The 25,202-nt window shown below is 43.4% G+C and overlaps 1 protein-coding gene across 1 annotated transcript in view; it reads left to right on the top strand.

The window, feature by feature from the left end:
* LOC138488167 (uroplakin-3b-like protein 1) overlaps window positions 1-25,202 on the top strand; it is a 329,887-nt gene that overhangs the window by 263,918 nt on the left and 40,767 nt on the right. Inside the window, exon 4 of the mRNA XM_069614956.1 lies at window positions 21,943-22,022. Coding sequence (XP_069471057.1) covers window positions 21,943-22,022 — 80 coding nt within the window. The remainder of the gene's footprint in view (window positions 1-21,942; window positions 22,023-25,202) is intronic.

Raw genomic sequence — 25,202 nt, forward strand, 5'->3', positions numbered from 1 at the left:
TTATAAAAAAGGAGGTAATGAGGTACCATACCGTTTCATAATTGATCTACGCGCATTGAATAAGATAGTAGATCCGCAATTTCCTCTAGTGCCAGACGTCACTACAATATTGACAATGATACCTGTTTCAGCAGAGTATTTTAGTGTAATAGATCTGAAAAACGCATTCTTTAGTATTCCAGTGGACAAGGACAGTAGATATTTGTTTGCGTTCACATTAGGAGGACGATCATTTACATTTACGTGGAGTCCGCAAGGTTATACGGAAAGCCCAAGTATTTACAGTAGAGCATTAAAAGAACAGCTAGACATGCTGGAATTACCCATGGGTTGTGTACTTTTGCAATTCATACACAATCTATTGCTAGCTGCAGACACAGAGGAGATTTGTAAAGACAGCACTGTATTACTACTGTCACACCTAGCGGCACATGGCCATGAAGCTAGTTTGAAGAAATGTCAGTATAATCGAAAGGAGGTGGCTTATTTGGGCTACCTACTTTCGAAAGGAGGGAGAAGACTAATGCCAGAACGCATAGAAAGTATTTCTTGTATGCCTATTCCAAAGACACAAAAAGGAGTCAGAGCCATAATAGGCATGGCTTCATATTGCCGACAATGGATTGGTAATTTTGCATTAATTGTGAAACCATTTGTGAATTTAACTAGAAAAGATGCGGTTATGCCTTTGCAGTGGGATGAGGAATGTCAGAGAGCATTTGATGGATTGAAAACTGCATTAGGCTCGGCTCCAGTTTTGGGTACGCCGAACTATGAGAACATTTTTAGACTATTTGTGTGTGAAAGTGAAGGATGTGCATTGGCGGTTTTGACACAGGAACAAGGTGGAAGAAATAGGCCGTGCGGCTATTTTTCTTCTGCGCTGGACCCTGTAGCGCGCGCACTACCACGATGTTTGCGATCTGTCGCGGCGGCTGCTGCATCAGTGAAACAAACGGAAGGGATGGTACTGGGGCACACTTTAATTCTTATGGTGCCACATGCCATAGACGTTCTATTAAATAGGACACAGACGCAACACCTCACCTCTGCTACATTGACAAGATATGAGATTATCTTGTTCGCGCCCCATATCCAAATTATGAGGTGTAGCGCTTTGAATCCTGCAGAATTAATGCCACTAACCATAAAAGAAATTGGGAAGAATGAATCACCCCCCCACGATTGCTTAATGGTCACTGAGGAAGAAACCAAGGGAAGAGTTGATTTAAGTGATATTCCACAGAAAGAGCCGGATGGAGAGTTATTTTGTGACGGCTCATGTTTTAAATTACCAGATGGCACGACAACTGCTGCATATGCTATCACTACCCTAGAGAGTGTTGTAGAAAGTAAAAGAATCCCCTATAATTCAGCACAAGCCGCGGAAATAATAGCATTAAGCAGAGCCTGTGAGATTTCTGAAAATTTGAATGTGAATATATATACTGATAGTCAGTATGCTTTTGGAGTGGTTCATAACTTTGGTCGACTCTGGGCTGAGAGAGGGTTTCTGACATCACATGGTGCCAGAATTCAACATGGCCCTTTGATTGTACGATTGCTGTCTGCACTCACGTTTCCCAAGCGCCTAGCAATAGTGAAATGCGAGGCACATAAAAAAGTAACATGCAAAATAGGAGAGGGAAACGCGTTTGCAGACTGAATTGCGAAACAAACTGCCACTGATTTGAATACCAAGATGATGACGGTTCAGACAGAGGAAGTACCCTGTATGATAGAAGATGGAGTTGTGATTGTTAAAGAAATGCAGGCCGAGGCTACGGCCGATGAAATACAGGGATGGGCAGAGGGATCTGCTGAGTTGGATTTGGAGGGTTGTTGGGTGGAAAAGGGAACTAGAAACTGGATGTTGCGAAATTCGTATGTGACTGCAATGGTCACAATGGCCCAGAGCCCTACGCACATCTGTGCCAAGAAAATGATACAGCACCTTTCTACAGTGTGGCAGAATGTAAACATAAAAAAAGAATGCAGAGAGGTTGGTGCAGAACTGTATCACGTGTTTACAACACAATGTAGGAAAGGGAACAGTGACTCCAATAGGCAGTTTTGGCCCGCTTTCCATGCCGTTTGAGGTAGTTCATTTTGATTTCATAGAGATGGAGATGTGCCAAAACTTAAAATACGTCTTGGTGGTAATCTGTGTATTCAGTAAGTGGGTGGAGGCATATCCTTTGAAAGATTGCACAACAATAAGTACGGAAAAAGTAATGTTGAAGGAGTATTTTCCAGATTTGGCTTGCCCCGGGTCCTATGGTCTGATAGTGGACCGCATTTTGTGGGTGCAGTGATATTACAGATATGTGCTGGTCTCCAGATTGATAAGAGATTCCATAGTTCAAGGCATCCGAGTTCTGCCGGTCTTGTGGAGAGGCACAACAGGATTCTTAAATCAAAGATTAGCAAGATTTGTGCGGGAAGCAAGTTGAGTTGGGGGGATGCATTACCAATAGCACTATTATGCATGCGTACGTCTGTACAGGCTAAAACTGGGCTCTCCACGTACGAAATCGTAATGGGGAGGCCGGAAAAGGTTTGGTGCGCACCTCAGCCAAAACGACTTAGTGAGATAGAACATCCTGTGCTTAGTACTTATTGTGGCCTTTTAATGCAGAAATTGCGTTTGATTCATCAGCAGGTGCAGGAGGCATTACCAGTAAGGTACACCGGTCCGGGGCACGCGCTGGAGTCAGGATACTGGGTGCTGCTAAAAAACTTTGAAAGAAAGTCATCATTAGCACCCAGGTGGCGCGGGCCCCATCAAGTACTTTTGGCGACGCAGACGGCAATACGGGTGGATGGAAGGAAGTCGTGGATCCATGCCACCCATGCCAAAAAGATTCAACTGCACTGAAAGTCTTGCCTGACACTGATGACCGGAAAGAGACAGCGGTCCCAGAAATGAAAGAAACTGTTGCCAGTGAGCAGCCACCTAATCTGCCAAAACGAGAAGTGAAACTCGAAACAAAGCCTGAGACGATTGCCAAAAAGGGGGAAGGGCAAAGAGTGCCCCAACGTTGCCCAGCAGAATCGACATCACTGCTGACCGACGTGAAATCTGCCTTCCAGATACCAGCAAAACCAAATCGTGTACCCCTTTGGCGCCCACCAGCACTTGCCAGCATGCCAAAAAAAGGATCTGCATCATTGGCACGGCGCACACCAGCACCTGCAGTAGCGCCACAGGCTGACTTCAAGCCTGAATCTGAACGTGCACCGGCACTGTTCACGGATCATACGATACCAGGAGCAAGGCGATACAACCTGCGGCCTCGGAAGACAAAGTGATCCGCAGTTTTTTTTTTTGAGTGTTTATGTTAACCTCTGGTTCAGCTCATGGACGGAGAAGGAACCAGGGGTGTAGTGGAGAGAAGCGTGAGAATTGTGCAAATTGGACAATTCAAGACTTGCGGCTCCTCGGTGTGATCAGAAAAAGTACATGTGTCCGGAACCAGAGCGGACAAGCTGGGTGCACATGGTACTATGGCAAGTGAGATAACTGATTAACAGTACCTGTGTCCGGAACCAGAGCGGACAAGCTGGGCGCACATGATACTGAGGCGATAACTGATCAAAGGTCCTCTGAGCAGCATAAGAAGGGACAAGTGATCTCGCCTAAAAACGAATAATCGAATACAGGCTAAAAAGGACAGGCAAAACTGAACTGTGACAATTCCATTGAACTTATTAACATCAGAGCAAGCGCGACGAAGAAAGATATCCACAACGACCTGTGATAAAAAAGAAGAAGGACGACGAGAAACATGCCGGGACCGGTTCCAGCCTCCTCCTGCACCACCACCGCTGAGAATGAGTCAGTTATAAAGACTCTAAGTTTATGAAAAACGCATGGTAAAACAAATTGTATGCTGGCACTAACGATAATAATGTGCTTGATGAGCGTGGTAGCACCAATATCGACAGCCCTAATATTATGGTGGGTAGAAACAATACACTCATTAGAAATGTTTTTACCAATAATTAATATATCCACTACTGAAAGCCCGGTTCAAGTGATCACTTATACCCTACCCCCAATGGAAGAAAAACACATGGAAGGTTTTGGAAATAACACCTTACTGCTGATAATGAACATGACACATGCAATCCTAAAGAAAACAAACTGCTGGGTATGTGCCCATTTACCACAGCATGCCGGAAAAGGAATAGGGTGGTATGTGCAGCCATTACCATTAAGTTCTGCATGTAGTGCATCTTTTGGTGCAATGTTCTATGGGAAATGGAATAAGAGTAATACGGGTCAATTAGACAGAACCAACATGAATGAGTTTGAGGAGATAATAATGAAGCCCGTGGGTTGTTCCATTTTCCATAAAGCACAAGTAATAGGCCCAGAGCCCACGAGGAAAAGTACACAGAAGATAACACGACAAAATAGACGCCGCCAGAAAAAACATCTGTAATGACGTTTCGTGTAAGAACAGAAGGGGACAAAGATGCAATTCCCCCATTTTATACGGTGAATTATAGCCCAAGAACTGTCCCTTTTTGTCTAAAAAAGAAAGGCTCTTTTTCAGTCGGAACATATACTGGTTGTATGAATACAGTGGTACTAAACTGGGAAATAGAACCAGTATACGTAGGTGATCCAGTTTATTTTATATGTGGAGAGAAAGCATACCCTTGGTTGCCCAGAAACTAGGGAGGTACATGTTACCTAGGGCTACTGTTCCCAGGAGTATTCCTCTTAGAAACAGCAGCCATGGCCAGATTATCCAGAACTAGAGTCAAAAGGACTGACAAAGGTGTTTTAATAGCAACTGATGTAGCAAAATCATTCATTCCATTCTTAGGACAGATAGTGAACTCCTATAATATAAGGCAACTGTCCAGAGTCCTAAAGAATACAATAAACACAACAACAGATATATTATTTAACATGACGTTGGAAGAAAGAGGAATAAGGTTAAAGACGCTGCAAAATGGAATGGCTCTCGATGTAAACCTGGTTGATCGTGGGGAATTTGCAAAATAGTGGGATCAGCATGTTGCGTTTATGTCGATGACTATTCCCCCACGATCTTTGAAGCAATAAAGAAAATGTACGTTCTAAGTTCTGAACTCCCCATTGGAGAAGGGAGCTGGGGAATAGGATCTTGGTTTTGGTAAAGACTACGGTCTTGGGGATGGAACTTGATCTCAATATTAGTAGTGGTGTTCGGAATATTCCTAACGTGCTGTTGTTGTATACATTGTTTACCCATAGTTTGTGCAGAGGTAACTGAGGGATGCACGGAAGGATGCATGCATATGATAACAAAGAAAAAACAACCTCATGATCGAACTAGCCCAGACCCAAATGAGATGAGAGCAGTAAAAGAGTTGATGGCAATAGATAGTGATGAAGACAATGATGTCCACGATAGCATGCAAGACTTAGACATAAGTACTTCAGATTCATCATCACTAGAGGAGATTTCAATAAATAGATGAGACGTTTGGTATACGGCGAAAGGAGGGTTTGTCAGTCTAGAAATACGGATACCTCTACTTTGAGACCGCAAATGCATTTTGGTGGCCGTGGGCCAACCGTATCATGCACGATATGACAGAATATAGGTATTCGAGTTTGCCAATGAGCGGCCATTTTGATGTAACAAGAATCGCCATTTTGTTTTCTAACCATTGCTCATTGCTTTCTGTTCCTATTGCTTCGCAGTATATTTTCCGCTTACACTGCTCGACTGTGAAACATTGTTGTCTGTATGTGAAAAGGACAAGGCCACAGGGCCGTGAGGATAACAAGAGTTCGCTGAAACACAAACGTAGGCAGCGCCAGGAAGAATGCCCGGCTCCCTCCCGAATGTAGCCTTGAAGCAGAGCTGCAGGGCATTTAATCATTTCACAGCTGCCAGTCAGTCTCGTTATATGGTAGAATATGTTAGAATAATACCGCTAAAGGCTTGAATTATGCTTTTCTAACAGCCCCCCTTTGCTGAGGCCGCTAGAGCATGTCGGCTCCCAGGACGCAAATAGCACCTGATGGATACCAAGGTCCGGAATGCAACTCCCCCCCCGTATGTAGTTTGCTTCCAAGAACAGAAGCGCTGTGTTCTATTCAATAACCGAAAGATGCCTTCGCACTCACAAATTGCAAATTGTTATTAGAATAGATGTTTGAAGGTGTCATAGTGGTCGGAGATGTCCATCATCACACCAAGTTCAAAGAAACCCAATAAAGGAGTGTATTAACCATGTCATAGCTGATTGTTTGATATGCATTTTGTATATATGTAACTGATGTACGTAATTCGCTCTCTTACATCCCTCGAGGTCTAAAGATACATGTCGCGGAGCGTGAGACCGAGTTGGCCAACTGAGACTTTTGCTTTGCAATAAAACCCTAGCTTTGGGAATACAACCTCGTGTCTGGCGTCTCTATTGTGTGTGGTGACCCGCCTTGTTTCCATAGATGTCAGGGTCCCCTAGGGGCCCCTTTCACTAGGCCCTACCCAGAAACACCACTTCATATTACTGCAGTGCATACACTTGTCCTATAGGTTAGCATGTCAGATGGTTCTGGAGAGGGTGTACAGTCTTGGTTGCATGGCCGAATCCCATGCACCCAGTAACGACCTTGTTAGCGGTGGAGGCATAAGCCATTGTACACCTATACATTCAAAAGTACGTGGACATTTATCTTAACCTCTAGGTCCTGCCGTCACCCACTGCAGCACATTCGAGAGGGACATTAGTGACTGTGTTGCTTTGGTGGAGTGGCTGTTTCCATAGAAAGAACTGTTTTTGGCTGCCTTATAACTGTCCTACCCTTGGACTAATCGTCGCCAAACTTTGGAAAATAAATATATCGCACACTATGACTTTGGTTGGAAGGTTTGGTCATGTTTGGTGCAAGGGGACGAAAGTTATAAGGGGGAAGGGTTCTCAAAACATCTTTTTTCAGTTATAAGCACTGGAGTTATAAGCCAGTGCACATCACCACATTGCAATAATATCTATGTACAAACAGGTAGGAGTGCAGTGTCTGGCCAGAATAAGTGAAGCATAGCACACCTATCAATGCACCCGTACTACTTTACATCACTGAGGTGATTGTGGGCAGGATGTAGAGTTTTGCTTCCATGGTTGCAGCATGTAGCCCATACATCATACTCGTAAAACCCTAGGCCCTGCCCAGAAACACCACTTCATATTACTGCAGTGCATACACTCGTCCTATAAGTTAGCATGTCAGATGGTTCTGGGGAGGGTGTACAGTCTTGGCTGCATGGCAGAAGCCCATGCACCCAGTAACGACCTTGTTAGCGGTGGAGGTATAAGCCATTGTACACCTATACATTCAAAAGTACGTGGACATATATCTTAACCTCTAGGTCCTGCCGTCACCCACTGCAGCACATTCGAGAGGGACGTTAGTGAATGTGTTGCTTTGGTGGAGTGGCTGTTTCCATAGAAAGAACTGTTTTTGGCTGCCTTATAACTGTCCTACCCTTGGACTAGTCGTCGCCAAACGTTGGAAAAGAAATATATCGCACACTCTGACTTTGGTTGGAAAGTTTGGTCATGTTTGGTGCAGGGGGGAGAAAGTTATAAGGGGGAGGGGTTCTCAAAACGTCTTTTTCCCCTTACACTGAACGGGGGGAAAAGGTTGTGCTCACGACCATGTGGCTCTTTCCCAGATTGTTTGCAAAATAGCGTGCAGTGAGGTAGCTTTGTTCGGTGGCCCCCTCTCTTCTAATAATGTTTCCGTGTGTGCGGATGCCGCCAGAAACAGCTCCAAAACAAGAGAGCATTAGACTTCTCACACTCAAGTAATAGTATTTCACAAGGTGACCTTTGAGGGGGCCCAATGAGCTGTGGAAGCACAAAGTGAAAAAGTGCAGTTTTATTGTCTGCAAAATGATACATTTAAATGGAAGTTTGTGCTCACTGCACCACAACCAATTACAGCGTGTGGATTAAAATGTGTTTTGCACTAATACTTCCCTCAGATTGGCCTCTTCAGTTTTGAGAACTGAGGCCATCATTTGCACTGTGTGCTTGAAACAGCACTTCTGAAGCTGTATGTGAGTACAGGTTCTGATAATTAGATTTCATTATGTTTTTTCAAAGCAAGAATGTATTTGCCTTCTGAGTGAAGGCCACACGAGTTGATTTTTTGGTTGACCGCTCAGTACTCCCGCGCATCCGTGTGAATGTAAAGAGGCAATTGTTTTTTGACCTTGAGCCCAAGAGAAACTTGCGCGCTATTCACGTAATGAAAGGGTAAAAAAAAACGCAAATGATAAGGTTATGTTTTAAAAAGTTTGTAAGTGACATGCATATCAGTCAACGAAGATTCTTCGCTGCAAACACATTTGTGACTGATTTGCCGAAAAAGAATGGAGGCTGTAAATATTTTGTAAGTTTACTTTGGCCCACTGTACAGCAAACCATGCTTTATTTTCACATAACTGCACATCTAATTGTGCTAATATAATTGACGTATTATTTTTCTGCCCTTGTACAATTTTCCTGTAATGTTGCAGAGTGCACACGTTGCTCATTTGCACGGTATGATTGCACTCAACCTTTTTTACTATTTATATTTCTAATTTGAAACGCTTACTTTGTCCACATAGCTTTGTGTATAACTTTGCATGTTTTTTTGGTCTTCTTTGAAATGAAGAGACTTAACTTTTTTTAATTTTATTTGTCCACTCTTTTTTGTTTCATACCTATTTTGTAAGTTTACTTTGGGCCACTGTACAGCAAACCGTGCTTTATTTTTACATAACTGCACATCTAATTGTGCTAATATAATTGAAATATTATTTTTCTGCCCTTGTACAATTTTCCTGTAATGTTGCAGAGTGCACACGTTGCTCATTTGCAGGGTATGACTGCACTCAACCTTTTTTACTATTTACATTTCTATTTTGAAACGCTTACTTTGTCCACATAGCTTTGTGTATAACTTTGCACATTTTTTTGGTCTTCTTTGAAATGACGAGATGTCATTTTTTTTTATTTGTATACTCTTTTTTGTTTCATACCTCCATTATATTCTTTCTGTGTACTTGCCATTTTGTTTTCTTTTACGGTGCATGCAAAATCTCGCCGTTTCTAACCTCCACCTATAGGTACACTTGGACATAAGTAACATATTACTAAAATGTCAACTTTGTGCACGTATTTTTGTGTACCACTTTGCACATTTTCTATTTGATCTTTTAAAAAATGTTGGTACAGGTTGGTTACTGACACTTATTTTTTGTAACTTTTCCCGACTAGGTATATTTAGCCGTACTGTGCGTGCCATGGCTTTCAAATCCCGAGTGAGGGTTTCTTCGGACGGCAAATACAACTGCTGTCATATTTGATGTCCTGGGTGTTAGTCTTAGCAATGCACGTAGATGCTGCGAGTTATGGTTGCTGAGCATACCATAATGGGGGAATGTGCAGTTTTTTTTTGTTTCACTGTGAAGTCTAACATTCCTTTAGTGACAATTATTTTACTAAATGTACACATATATGTATGGCAGGGAAGGAAAAGAAAGGGGCTAAACAATTGATGTCGTCATTGATGTCATCATTGACATTTGAGATGATATCTTTCATGGTCTGGGTGTTAGTGTTAGCAGTGCACAGGGGCGGTGGCAGGGTTGGGGGCTTAGTTTACCATAACTGTCGAATTTCAGGGGTTTTTTGGTTTTAATTTGAAGCATAAAGGGGAGGTGGAAAGTATTTTTGTAGTGAAGTGGACAGGTTTTTGTTAGGGCAACTTAACCATAACATTCCCTCAACAAAGTTTTTTTTTAGTGAATATATATAAATATACTTATAGCCAGCCTTCATGATTACTTAGTCTACTTGAATTTCAGCATATGTACATTTATTAAAAGGATTGTATTTTCTTTAGTGCTCTCCACACATCCAATCTTTTGTTGCTCGTTAAATGTTGCTTAATTCTTCATTTCACCATCAGATTCTATAAGGTCTATATATTCTCTTCATTGGCATCTCTTCTGGGTGCGTCATTTCTGCTGCATGTGACGTCACCAGTCTTCTCTTTCATTCATCTTCACTTTTCTTCTGGAACCTCCTTTAAAAGTGTAATTTCTCAGTGGGTACATCACATAGGGCTTTCTTAATGGATACCTTGTTTAAAGGATTCTTCGCAGCATAGGGACCATTATTGACGTTGTGCATGTAGCATTTCTGGTTTTCAACATATAGGCAAAATATGGGCGAGACTTCCGGCAGAGGCACTTGGCTCTTCCTCTACACTCTCCCCTCTGGTTGGTACATCAACCACTCTCCCATCAGTCTTCATATCTAGACATTCCTGTATGAAAAGTGATTCTTTGGAGTCCATATCTTCATTACTCCTTTCAGAGATCCTGCTGATTTTACATGTTCATCAACACTCCAGATCATGAGACTACATTGTCCTATTCAGGCTGCAGTAGATCCATCTTCCCACATACTTCTTGTGGTTTCTTAAATACAGGAACTTTGTTCCCTCGGGTGCTAGAATACTTGCTTCTATATATTTTCTGATTTCTTCATCTGTCAACTCCTTGGGTCCAAATCCTGACTCGACATCGATCATGATCTTCATTCCTACTGCTTTCTTTTCCGTCTTCTTGTACTGTGTGATTATTATTCTGATAACACAGAATCCAAACACTGCTTCAAGGAACTTGAAGATATTTGTCATCCATTGGGAAACCCATGAGAAGATTGACGCAAACCAGCTGTCATCTGTAATATCTTCTACTTCATCCTCCATCTTGATGTACAAGTTCGTCAGCATCGTTATGGCCTCTGTCAAGATCCCATTCTCTTCATCGTGAGAAGATATGAATGTGCAACATGATTCTCCGATTTTGGCACAAACACCTCCATCCATAGCTGTAATAATATCCAAGACATATCTATTCTTAAGAGTCATTGGTCTTATGGCCCTCAACTCTTCTTTGATAGCGTTGAATCCCATTATGGCAGTGTTAATCATCTGCAGGAGTCCCCACCTGATAATCTGTAACCACTTCACAATTCACCAGCTTCTGGATCCCTGGCATGAAGATCATCGTAAATAATGCTGAAGTCTCACTGAACAACCTGTGTTCATATGGAATAGAATCAGAGGCTTCTATTGATTTAGCTGCAAAGTAGTTCTCTCTCTTTGTTCAATTGAGAAATTCAACTGATCTCTTTCTCAGGTGAGCATCTGCTTTTGGAAACTTCCCAATGTTTAGGTCACTCTTTGGAATGACCAATGCTGGAACATGGATGATCACTATAGAACACAGCCCTCCCAGTCCTTGTGCAACTTCATGTAAGCTCGTGAGCCACAGGCCCAGTAGGGGTCCATTATCACTACTGTTCCAGCCTTCATTCCTAGTAAATAGAAGCTTTGACTGCACTGCTGATTCATTCCAAACTGTCTTGTGCCATTTTTTCTGAAACATAGTTCTGCACTTCTAGAGGCACTATCTGTAGAGGACCCATGTCATCAATTTTGCAATCTTTGGCCACTGATGTTTGCAGTCTTTCGCTGCATTCTTTATAACTGGCTCATAGTATCCTATAAATTCTAATGCTCTACATATGATCATGCCTTCCTCCATCCATCTGGAGAAAGCACAGTTTCTTTTGCTTGCAGCTGTCCTCTCTCCTTGCATCTGCGTATTTCGTCATCATTTTTTCCTTGACAATTGAGCTTTCTGTTTATTTCCCATTTGATTCCTGCTCCCTTCATTCCCGGCTGTCAATATCTTATCACACGATCTCTGGTGTGTGTGTGCTCTTGCTCTTGTCTTCGAATCTTGCACATTATCATCTTCTTCTGATGCTGAACAGCGATGGATCAGAGGAGAAACTCACAAGGAAGCCAAGGACCATTGAAGAGCAACTCACACAGGATCCCAGGACCATAACAGAGCTGGAGCAGAGGAGCAATTCACAAGAAAGCCCAGGACCAGTGAAGAGCAAGAGCAACTCACACAGGATCCCAGACCAGAACAGTGATGGACCAGAGGAGCAACTCACAAGGAAGCAAAGGACCAGAGGAGAGTGACTCACTGGAGAGCCAAGGACCAGAAAGACAACGTAAGAGAGGAGCCAAGGACCAGAGGGTGATAGACCAGAGATGAGTAGCTCACCAGGTGATAGGGTTGCCAGATGACTGCATGTCCTGGGGGCCATTCTGCTCCACTCCTGGTCTTCGCGTTTACCCTAACTTTACTTCATTCCATTTTATTCAGTTGAAGTGATTGAAGCCGGATGTTTGCATTTCCGTGTTGCTCAATTACTGATATAAATAAATAAAAGTTTTTTTTTTGTTTAGAGAAAAGAGAAAAGGATACAGTACACGTTGTAAAAAAGATATATGTAGCACTCGTTGTTTTGCCTTGGTTGTCCTGACAGCATTAGCACCTGCCATCAAGCCAGGGTTTGACCACTACATACCCGACTCTCCCACAGCATCTGCAAGAGAAAAAAGCATGTTAGACCACCTGTATCAAGACTGCTATAATAGGATATGGGCTACAGTCCTGCTTTCCTTATGGCACAATTAGTTCAGAGGCCCCAGTAATACTTTCATTTCATGAGGAAAGAAAACCCATTATCTGCTTTGAATAAACACACACAATACTCTTGTTTTCATAGAGGAAAGTTTATATGCAAGTGCAACTCTTGATTAAAAAAAAACATATAATAAGCTTAACGCACAGAGACTCAACGTTCTAACCCTGCATTACTGCAACATCTGATGGAAGACTACAGCCTCCCACTTAACCCACACATTAGATGAGCTTGGCGAGAGCCCTATGTGTGGGGCAGCCTGGGAAATGCAGCTTAACGAGCTTCAGAGTGTACAAAGTCATCATCTGTATTACCTTCGTGTCTTATCTTGGCGGAATTGGTCGCCTCAGCTCTTGACTCACAATGGAGGCCAAAGAGAGTTCTTAGAACAGAGCAGAGGGGAAGCACGTTTCAGTCACTCTGTGTAATTAACACATCAAATCTTTATGGTAGGCAGCTACAGTCTGACACCATCTCCATACATTCATTTCAACCATCAGAGAAACCCCATCAGATTTAGCATAGCAATGACCACCTTGACTCCGTTAACCCAAGTACATGCATGTGTTCGCCTTACTCATCCTACTTACTGTGAACATGAAAGTTTCATCCTTAAACCCTTGGTTAACCATGGAACTTTAATCACACTCAGCCGTGGTGGCCAACCCATGACATTGGATGCTTCTCTGATCACAGGCTTCTCCATTCCTTTGTGACCTCTCTTGGTTAGTTCGTCCACTCCACACTAATGTACGTACACTATTCGGAGTCCCTGGCAATGCCAATGGGAGCAGCACCCCTCATTCCTTCCAGGATGCTCCACTCTCACCACTGGTGATGCACATAGGTCTGCTAGAGACCCCCGCCAGTCCTCGTGCACAAGAGTCTTAGGGGGAAGGAGGAAGCCGCAGGGAATCAGCAGGGCTCCTTCTGTGTTGGCGATCCACCGTCCTCTAAAGCATAATGGCCCACGATGCAGCGGGCCCAATGTAGTATATGGCCTGGAATGATCCACACTGTCCCACACCCTACATATCCTCAAGTGCCCCACCACCTAGCCCAGCTTCTGGCTTACCTAGACAGAGTGTCGGCTCACCTCTAAACACCATGTCTGCCCTGTCTGGCCCCTGGGCAGCCGACTGCCCTCCACAGGCCACCGCTTTACCTGGCCACCCCATGGCATGGTGACTCTGAGATTTGCCTGCATGTGGCAGGCCATTTTTCTTCTCGCAAGCCACACTGCTGACATGCCCCAGAACACCGCCTTCACCCAGGCTGCTTTGCTGACACGAGCTGGGCAATCCAGTTCACCATGCCTACCAAGACCATGGCCTCCAGGGATCAATGTATCAATGTTCCTGGGTTTCCCTCTCTCCCTCTCTCCCTCTCATCCTCTCCCTCATCCCTCTCCTTCTTGATTTTCTTCAACTGTCTTATTGTGTTTTTTTACTGCTCCCTCTGCTGTTTTCCTAGAGAAGAAGGCCACAGTTCCTGGAAAGGGGAGACCTATCCATTGTCCTTGGCCCTGACAATTCCAAATACCCCGATGATCAGTTACATTGATTCACCCAGCAATCATAATCTATGTAACTGTAACGCACTAACACACCTAAAATAAACGATGTTTAAGCAACACTGTGTATGCTTTTATTCATTTTTTCCAGTATCAATAAGTGCGTACCCCTAATTTAGGAGTGCCCCAATTGGGCCATGGGTTACATATGTGTGTCAAATAGTATTATGTTTAATTTGCATGCACTGTTGGATCAAAGATTTCTATATATTAACGTATTGTTTGGATATGTCTGTCAGGATAAATGTAGTGACAGTTCTTGTATTATTTCAGACATCTTTTAGTCAAGCCGCGATAAAAGAAGAATCAACAAAGATTGCAAACCAAGGGTCACGCCATGCCCTGCCTCTTACACACCTCTTTCCTGATACTACTTTTGCCCTTCAAGCCATAGATCTGTTTTTTTTGCTCCACTTCAGCCGATGCTGCAGTCACATCCTGATGAGGTGGAATTAGTTGGGCAGTAGTAGTAGATGTAGTCACAGCACTAGTGCCACCAACGGAGGTGCCTCATTGTTCACTGCTGCTTTATGCTGGATTTCTGCAGGCAGCAGACGTGAACTGATGATCAAGCAGGGTGTGAAAAATCTACCAGCCCCCTCTGATTGCCGAGTAGATTTTATGAAGGGCGAGCACCATTTGCATGGTAGTTAACCTTGCTGATGAGTATGGGGATGTTTGAAAATGTTATTTGCCATTTACTGCAAACAAACTTTGTTTCCATAAATGGCTAATATGTTTCACTGTACGTAACTGTCCTGTGGGTGGCAGCATTGCACCAAATATGAAATGCACTTATGGTTACATGCAACATTTTACCGAAGACACTGGTGAATATTTAGTCACCTGTCACCATGGAATGAGTTCATGTCTCTTAGGTTGATTATGTAAACTAAGGAACTCGTTCTGCAGGTCTGGTGGGATTTTTCAGAATTTGCAACGCCTGTTAAGGTAAATGAAAACATGTTCTTTCCCTTCCCCCATACCATATTTGGATAAATCTATTCCTTCTTTTTTTACCTGTGCCGCCCAGTTCACTCTGAGCCCTTACTGATTCCCACACAGAGTGCCCATTCCCGGTGACTGCAGTGAGGTGAGAAGCCGATTGGTGATCCTGGTTAGTCTCCATGTTCCAGGCATCAGCTGTTGATGATGTACTTGGTATCCCTGGCCTCACCTGTGAGCGTGTACTACCACAGTGTACTGTGCATGCTCACCCCAGAGGTGCTCTAAGGAAGGGGTATGGGGACGGGGCTTGTTGTATACAGAAAGTGCCAAAACGTTGCTCCACCGTTACCTGCAGGCCAGCAGGGTCTTGCCGTGGTCCTGCAAACATTTTAACACATCAGGATTTAGGAAACAATCATTGATGTGACCACTGTCCATGACAAGTCCTCCGATTAAGTGTGTTGATATGTGGGTGACTAAAATGATCACAACTTTGATCTAAAAAAAAAAAACTCACAGCTTCAGTTAGATAACACATATCTGAATTCTTTCAATACAACGATTAAACTGACTGACAAAATAAACTCCGCTTTTAAATTGTCTTTTTATGTCCATGATGTCTGCTTATTTGAATCTGAACGCCATGGTAGGCGTGTTGTGAACTTCAATTGTTCATCACATCATGAATAAAAAGCTACATGTCTATGTCAAACAATCCAGGTGACCATATCATACTATTTCTTTTCATTAGTGTCTTTACATCTTTAAAGCAGCAAAACCTAGAGGTTTTTTAGGCTTTCATCACTTTGCATTCTGTCGCTTGTAGTTTTAAATTCATGAAGTCCAAGTAGAGTTAGCGGGTGTCTTACAGACTAGTGCCTTTTGATTTATTCTTGATCTATTTAATTGCTTGTAGCAGTAAGAAATATACACAGCTCTAGTGGAACAACATGCATTCGGCCATAACAAAGTACTTGCTTGGAAGTAATGTCAACAGAATACAATCCCTTTGCTTTCCCCCCAAAATATATATCCTACTTACTCATCTATACCATCCAGGTCATTATATACAATGGCTCACAAAGGCACCACACACCAAAGCATGTAAACACATGATAGAAACATAGAAATGGAACTGGATGGGGGCGTCAGGGGAGGACACTCTACCCCCACATAACTGGACAAAAAGAGGATCGGATGCAACAGGACAATACCACACCAGAAAGAACATTTCAGAGTTCACATGTATAGGTCTGAAAAAGCACACAAGATCGCAGAATATTTGACTTCAAAATCAGCACTCTCAAGCATTCTATTAATTTCTCGGCAGCCTACAATGTCCTTTGCCCAAGCGCCGTCCACAAAAGCAGGGCGAAAGATACCCATGGCATCCGCTTCTACTCTAAAAATAAATGTTGTCTGTTGCCTGAAAGGTTGTTCTGCATTAGCCGTCAGTTCGGCATTTTGTACTAGTAACCTGTAGGTGTTCCTTGAGGGGTTAGATCTATTTACAGGTGCCCCACATCATGAGGCAGACACTCTGGCTGGGTGGGGCAATGCGTGGCAGGCCCTCTTCTTGCATCAGAGGGACAGGAGCGGAAATGCCTGGAAAGATTGTTCATAGCTGTGAGGGCTAAAGGTCCAGGAACCCCTTTTACTGTCTACAACCAATTTTTTAAGCTAATGCAGAAATGTTTCATTCTGGAGCTTCAGGTCTTTTTAGTGGCCATCTTAGGGTTTGGGCAAAATGGCATCAGAGAGCATTTGCTAGGGGACTGTAGTGGCTGGGAGTAAGAGGCCAACTATTGGTCCCCAGTCTGAGCATTCTCCAATGTTGCGGCCCGGTAATTGGGGTCTAGGCACTTCTTTGCTTAGGTTGTATATTTCCCATGCCACCCACCCCTAAGGTATCCATTGACATACTTGGGATAGGTCATAGATTATTAGCTTTACCTGTATCCTTACCTGTTAAACAGGTAGCAATATCTGTCTTTGAGTTAGCTGCTGCTTCTTTGTCACTGGAAGGATAGCCAAAGCACTACACACTCACCTTTAGAACAAGATAATGCCATGCAACATGGGGCGATACCCTGGTTGGGCAGACTGAGCCCGTTACCCCTGAAATTGCTAAAATTACTACCACGAGTGGGAAATATAGCAGCATTAAACATTATAGGGCTTCGAAACCAGAGGATTACAGCATGAAATGCTATTTAAATCATTACATTATTTTTATTATAACAATGAATGTAAGAGAATCTTAACTGGGCTTTGACCTGTTGCCTTGAGGGCAAAGCAGCTGGCCTGCATCAAGAGTGGGTGCAGGACGGCTTAGTAGCCTGCTTAATATGCTCAGCAGGCCAAACACAAGGGCAGGCCAACACTGCTCCCCCATCCACAATCGTGGAGTGCAGTCAGTGGCAGCGACTGGGGGGCGAAGTTGGCAGCTCCCCTTAAACTTCTCCTCCAAATCCTGCTGTTTCCCGCCTCTGCTGCCACTCATCTGTGGAAACAAGCGATTAATTCTCTTAATTGCATGTAGCAAGAGGTGAGATGAGCTTGCTCCGTCCAACAGGTTGTTTGTCAACCAAGTTCTGATCCCATGACCAAGCAAAAACAAAGAGGTGATGGCTGGAAGGTTTAGAATGAATCTTAACCACTGGCAATGCTCTATGCTCTGGGCAACCCTCCAGACCACCGTTCTTCACTCGCCAAGCCATTACAGAAGGGGAAAGACCATATACAAATCAGGCTTGGCCCCACCCCAAAAGGGGCAGTCCAGTCCGAACTGCTAGGCCACATCCCTTCTACACGAGACCACAAGCATCCCCAAACATGTTTCGCCCTGTTGGGGCTCATCAGTGAGGAGTAGCTTGGGTCTCTAGGCCCAGCAGGCACGGGACCCACATCTGGGCATACCCGTCCCACTCGGGGTGACAAAGCAAAAACAAAGAGGTGATGGCTGGGTGGTTTAGAATGAATCTTAACCACTGGCAATGCTCTGGGCAACCCTCCAGACCACCGTTCTTAGCCTGCCAAGCCATTACAGAAGGGAAAAGACCATATGCAAATCAGACTTGGCCCCACCCCAAAAGGGGCAGTCCAGGCTGAACTGCTAGGCCACATCCCTTCTGCACGAAACCACAAGCATCCCCAAACATGTTTCGCCCTGTTGGGGCTCATCAGTGAGGAGTAGCTTGGGTCTCTAGGCCCAACAGGCACGGGACCCACATCTGGGCATACCCGTCCCACTCGGGGTGACAAAGCAAAAACAAAGAGGTGATGGCTGGAAGGTTTAGAATGAATCTTAACCACTGGCAATGCTCTGGGCAACCCTCCAGACTACCGTTCTTCGCCTGCCAAGCCATTACAGAAGGGGAAAGACCACATGCAAATCAGGCTTGGCCCCACCCCAAAAGGGGCATTCCAGCCCGAACTACTAGGCCACATCCCTTCTGCACGAGACCACAAGCATCCCGAAACAAATTTCGCCCTGTTGGGGCTCATCAGTGAGGAGTAGCTTGGGTCTCTAGGCCCAGCAGGCACGGGACCCACGTCTGGGCATACCCCTCCCACTTGGGGTGACAAAGCAAAAACAAAGAGGTGATGGCTGGAAGGTTTCGTCTTTCGTCTGCTTCCGAGGCCTGCTCATGAATTCTTGAACCCTGCTCGCATTGTAGTCCCAGACAACAAAGAAGGCTAAAGCCAAGGTCCCCACATGAAAAGGTTAGTTTATAAAAATTATTTACATGTGTGATTGTTTTGTGTTTGTTTGAGTTAGTTGGTGGCTGAGTGTCTGTGTGTGCAAATGGCGACACTTGCATGCTTGTGTGTTGTTTGTAGGGGAGGAAGGTCGCAAAGGCAACATGCATGTATTTTGCAGCCATTATTAATGTGTGCATAGTTTGTATTTTATGTTTTAAGAAGACATTGACATAAGGAGAGGCTGAGTAGAGGATCCCCACTGGACTTTGTATTGATGTCTTCTCATTGCATACACATTAGAGATTCTGTGCAGGCCTGCCCAATACAACTCCTATGGCCTATTTTAACTGCATATACACTGGCATGTAATTTGGGTATAGTACCATGAAAATGCTTTACAGTGGCAATGCTGGCATATATTGTTCCTGTGACATCATGAAAGTATTTTACATTGACAGTGATGACATATACTGTGAGAACCAGTGTCATAGACATGTTTTACAGTGACAATGATGACAAATAATGTGGGCATCCACATCATTAAAGTGTTTCAGAGTGGCAATACTGGCATAAACTGTGGTTGTGGCAGCATGGAAGTTCTTTACAGTTGCAATGCCAGCATTTTGTGTGGGTGCAGCATCATGAAATGTTTTACAGTGGCAATGCTAGTGTATATTATTGCCAGAGCTTCATGAAATCGTTTTACAGACACAATGCAGGCAAACATTGTAGGAACAGGAAGTGTTAAACAGTGACAATGTTGGCAAATAGTGTGAACACAGCATCATTAATGCATGTGTTTTACTGTGGGATCAGCCATCAAGAAAATCTTGTAAAATGTACTTGTGTACTGTTTATTATGCTGTAACAATTGGATTTCTTTCATGTTTTTCTTTACAGAACCGACTGCACATTGTATGGTTTTTACCCCATTTTTAATAAAAACATATGCTGTAAAATGCACCATTGAACCACATTATTTTAACAATTTTATCGGGATAGAATCATGCTGTACCCCGAGACCTTAGGCTCCCTCACTAGGTTTTGGCACTTCTGCTAATTCAGGGAAAATATGAATGCTGCTTCAAATATTCACAAGCCACCATTGATGTTGAATCATTTAGAAATCCTCAGGAGCCATCTGTCCACAGGCACCAACAGCTACCTCCCCCACTGAGCACAATGCATGACCCTGGTTGAGAAGTGCCTTTGGTAACCATTGCAGGTGGTTTGTGGAAAGTTATTCCTGTTATGTGGCAGAAATAGAGGCCTTTCGTAGTCGGGGAATAGGGCATAAAGCAAGAAAAGACTTTAAGCAACAGCTATAGAGCGACCCAGAAGCACAGTGCTTTCACAATCTTGGGGCTTCAAACAACAAAGCAACATCAGTCTATCATAATGCAACATGGGATGGGGTAGATACCAGATGGGGCCAGCTGGGAATTCTGTCCCAGAGCAGAGACACAGGAACAGAGCACTGTAACCCGACAGGGATTACTCCAGATTTTAAATTTGGCCAGAAGGGATTAAACAAAAGTGAGGTATTCTGTCGTAAGAAGAGTTTAATGTTTTCCAGAAGTGCAATTTCACTCAGAATTGAAAGATTCTGGGACCCCGTAATGCAGTGTAACCTTGAAGTGCTTATTCAGAACCGATTCCTATTCTGGAAGTTAATTGTTCACCTAGAATTATTTGGGTAGAAAACCGGGTAGTGCAACACCACTCAGAAATGATTGGTTGTGGAAGCACTTTTAGATGTTGTCATGGAGCTGCACACTAAGTCTGAAGGAAGCAATTTATTTGGAGGATGCACAGTGAGTTTTTAAGTGTAAAAGTATATTTTGCATTAATACGGCCTGATAGTAAACGATTGGCCTAAGTACATTCGCATTGCACTATAGATTGCATTGAATGAACCCGAAACAGGCAGACTAGGCCGACATTTTGAATTATCCACCATTTTGATCGCCTCTTGCTTTCTGTCCCATGTGTAGAATTGTGTTTTTGGCTCCAGTAGAGCAAAATGAACTTTGCACCGTTTCCATGATGTCAACATAGATAAGAATGTTGAAGCTGCTAAAGTGGATTGTTTGTGCTACACTCAGAAACCTTGGAGTTAAACAAAAGCCGTATTCATCATTAATTTAGATACCATCTGTTCCAATAGTGCCTTCTCTGTTCAAATAGCAAAGTAGAATGATGAATGGTTGAACGTGCTCTTCTTACAGAATCTTTGTTTTCGTTCCTTGAAACTAAGCTGACTTTAAACTCAAGAACAAATGATAAACAAATATAAGCGAGCAAAATAAGGAATGTTACCCTTGTGTCCTATATTTGGGAAAACATGTGAAATGTTTAAAGGAAAACAACAAACAATTCAAAGATGTTTAAGCATGACTTAGTTATGTGGATAGGTCATGAACCCCAGGTAAATGTATTACAAAAAGTGGGGTTGGACGATGTGTCCGGGATTGTGGAAAACTTGTATAAATACTGGTGTTTTTGAAATGTCCTGCACTCTCTCATCTCACAGTGTCTGCTTGCACACATTGCGGGGTGTTGAGAGACCAGACAGCTGCCTGTTAATAAATGTACATGGTACCTTTAGACTTGTGACTGGCGTATTTCTATTATGTGGTATTAAGCCTTGATATTCTTTAATCTTTCATAAGGGCTATTGTGAAAAGGGGTCACCCTGCAAGCTTGCCCTTATAATAACGTGCACCTTCCTTTCTTCCAGAGTACACTTGTAAACTGTGTTTTGGGGGAACAGAAGGGGCGTAAAGGATGCCACAACAAAGATTTCTTTAAATAATGCTAAATGCTAAAAAACGAAATGGAAACAACAGCAATTATTGAGGATTTTGAGACTGTCTCAAGTACTTGCTACCGAACAGGGATATCTTTGTTCAAGGTCCATGTTTAGAATTGTGCACCAATCCATTTACAAGCCGGCTCCCGCCCAACTATCAGAAAAGCAAATAAGCATGGAAATGGTGTCCTCCCCAATGTGACTAAACAATCCAACGTAGATTTAAAACAAACAATGCAGTTTGAACATGTGTGCCAAAGAGATGCCCCAAATCTTGTGTGGCCCATATTAAAAAAAGGTGACCTTTCTCCTTCCTGTGTTGCAGAGTGAAGTTTTTGGTCATTGATTCGTCTAATGCAGTCAAGGCAGAAACCCTTTGGTCCGATGACATAACACTGAAGAAAGGTTTGTATATTTCAATAAATTTATATATTGGCAATAGTATTTTCCAAACCGTACCTGGGGTCACCGCCTCTAACTACCAATAGAATCCGATCAGGGTTTCTGCATAGACAGAATACTGTGCATTGGGAAGAGGACATAGCATAAACATGACCTGTAAAAACATAACCAATTCCAAAAGAAACTTTGTGAAAACCAAATGTATAACAATATATATGGCTTTAAACAAAAGAATGAGCTTCCCTCTAATTAAACGGGCCTCTACATTAATCATAATTTAAAGAAATGTTTAATCCAAATGTACACTAATTGAAAGAAATGTCTAACAATAATTTAAAAAGATTAATGCCTAGGCTTCTGAAGGCTTATAAAGTAGTTTGCATAATGATTTTGGAGGAGCCTTGTGCCAGGTTCGAACTAATAGGCGCCTTGAAACACCTGTGTATAGGCGCGTTACAAATGCCATATCATATATATCATATATCATACATTATGCGGTTATTAATATATACAATATCCGAGTATTGTGTTTGAGGTGAGGCAGGTGAAGTCATGATGGATCATTTTCTTCATCTACAGCAGCCACAGTCTTTCCTCCAAGCACCAGATGGCGGCAATATTGTTATACCAGGCATAGAGAAACTCACACGTTGAAACCAGAGAAAACTAGTCCAGCCTTTTGTCCACATTTGCCTCTGCTTTATGGGGCAAGCATTATAGAGCTGTACCCTGCATGGATGTTGGGGAGGGCCTCATTGCCCCACAGCCACTCATACGGCATTGAGAGATTCAGGTAGACCATCTTTTCTCACACTGCCTCACTACATAACGAGGGGGCACTTGGGGGAGGAGGGGATTTTGGGAACTCTTTAATGCAGCAAAAGCAACCTTTTGTATCAATAATTAAATCGGAAACCCAGCAATGTGTGTTGGGTGCATCAAGTGTAGCATGAGTGGTTTTAGACCATTCCAGGATCATAGAGGAGGATGGGCTACTGTACATTTTTCTTTGATAAGTCTATAGATTTGTGCGTTTTTTTGGCGATTTCCTTAAAGTTAGATAAATATAGGTTCAGTTCTGTTTTAACATATATCTGCTTTAAGGTGGATGCTATCATGTCCTCTTCCTACCCAGAAGTAGTCCTCCAATCACCCAATGGTGAAAACATGGTAAATCCAAGCCTCACTTGCCGGGGAGATTTTCAAACTTGTAAGAACTAGTCCAGTCCCCTCTCTTGATCTCTCTCTCTTGCTCTCTTTCGCGTGCGTGCTCTCTCTCTCTCGTGCACTCTCTCTCTCGTGTGCTCTCTCTCTCGTGCGCTCTCTCTCTCTCGTGTGCTCTCTCCACGCGCAGAGAGAGAGAGAGTGCTTGCTCTCTCTCTCGCTCTCTCTCATGCCCTCGCTCTCTCTCTTGCGCGCTCCCTCTCTCTCTCTCCCTCTCTCTCCCTCTCTCTTCATCTATCTCCCTCTCTCTCTCCCTCTCTCCCTCTTCCATTCTCTCCCTCACTCCCTCTCTCTCTCCATCTCTCTCTCTCTCTCTCTCTGGTGCGTGCGCCCTCTGTCCTTGGATTGAACAAGAAATTCACTTGTCACTGGAGGCGCATGTGCAGTGACTGTGTTCCCATTATTCATAATCCTAAATGCAGTGTTGGGTGGAATTATATACTGTAGATCTACTGGACAATAGATTATGCCCTCATTTGGCAGCAAGGCCTTCGTGGTCCTAATACTTCTGTCTGGCCAGAATTCAAGGTAATGCAATCACTGTGTACATCTTAATTTGTATTTTAGTGCATACCAATACATGTGGTGTGCAATATTGTTATTGTTATTGTTATTTTGCATTGATATAGCGCCTTATATACCATTGGTATGGTCTGAAGGCGCTGGTAGGTTGAACGCCCTTGGGAACCGAAGTTCAGGTCAGTAGAGAGAGTAGAGAGAGTCAAGGTGCATGTGAGCACCGGGTATGTGTGCAGCTGGTGCGGTATTTGTGTAATAGCTGCTTTTTAGCGGTAGGTGTGGTGGTTGAGAGATCAGTAGTATGTGTTCGTTCTGGCAGGATTTATCCAGACCGAATGTGGCTGCGTTATGCCTGAGGAGAACGCCTGGCTGGGGGGGGTGTAACCAGCAGTGTTTACTTAGAATGATGTGGAGTGAGCGGCGGATGTTGGTATGAGAACAGTTATACCGAATGGTGTCATAGTATCTCTGTGTTCTAGTTGAGTGGTGGTGTAAAGAAGAGAGCAAGCGTGGTGGTGAGATCTGATGGGTTATATGCTCTTTCAAACGTTCTCTGCATTCCAAACCATACTATGTATGTCACGCACCATGCATTCATCTGATTTGCTCACTCACCCGCTCTATGCACTCGTCCGTTTTATGTCCTCACACGCACTGTGCATTCACCCCCTCCATGCACTCAGCCCCTCCACGCACTCAGCCCCTCCACGCACTCAGCCCCTCCACATAGAGAGGCTATTGGGCACACTTCTAAATGCACTTTTTACAGAGAGGCTATTGGGTACACTTCTAAATTCAACTTCTAAATGCACTTTTAAATTCAACTTTCACAGAGAGGCTATTGGGCACACTTCTAAATTCAACTTTCATAGAGAGGCTATTGGGCACACTTCTAAATTCAACTTTCATAGAGAGGCTATTGGGCACACTTCTAAATTCAACTTTTAAATGCACTTCTAAATTCAACTTTCATAGAGAGGCTATTGGGCACACTTCTAAATTCAACTTTTCACAGAGAGGCTATTGGGCACACTTTAAATTCAGCTTCTAAATGCACTTCTGCTTTCAACTTTCAAAGTCAACCGGGGCGCGTTATTTGGCACACTTCAAAATCAGTCAAGGCACTTTATTAGGTACACTTCTAAATTCAACTTTGTACAGAGAGGCTATTATGCATACCTTCTAAATTCAATCAAGGCACGCTAATAGGCACATTCCTAAATTCAACTTTGCACAGGGAGGATATTAGGCACACTACTAACATCAGGCAAGGCTTCTAAAGTCAACCAGGGCATGTAAATGGGCACACTTCTAAATTCAACTTTGCACAGAGAGGATATTAGGCGCACATCTCGATTCAGCTTTGCACAGGGAGGATATTAGGCACACTTCTAAAATCAGGCAAGGCTTCTAAAGTCAACCAGGGCACGTTAATAGGCA

The sequence above is a fragment of the Ambystoma mexicanum genome, chromosome 9 (assembly GCF_040938575.1).
Source record: "Ambystoma mexicanum isolate Mex_15411 chromosome 9, UKY_AmexF1_1, whole genome shotgun sequence".
NCBI classification, from domain to species: domain Eukaryota; kingdom Metazoa; phylum Chordata; class Amphibia; order Caudata; family Ambystomatidae; genus Ambystoma; species Ambystoma mexicanum.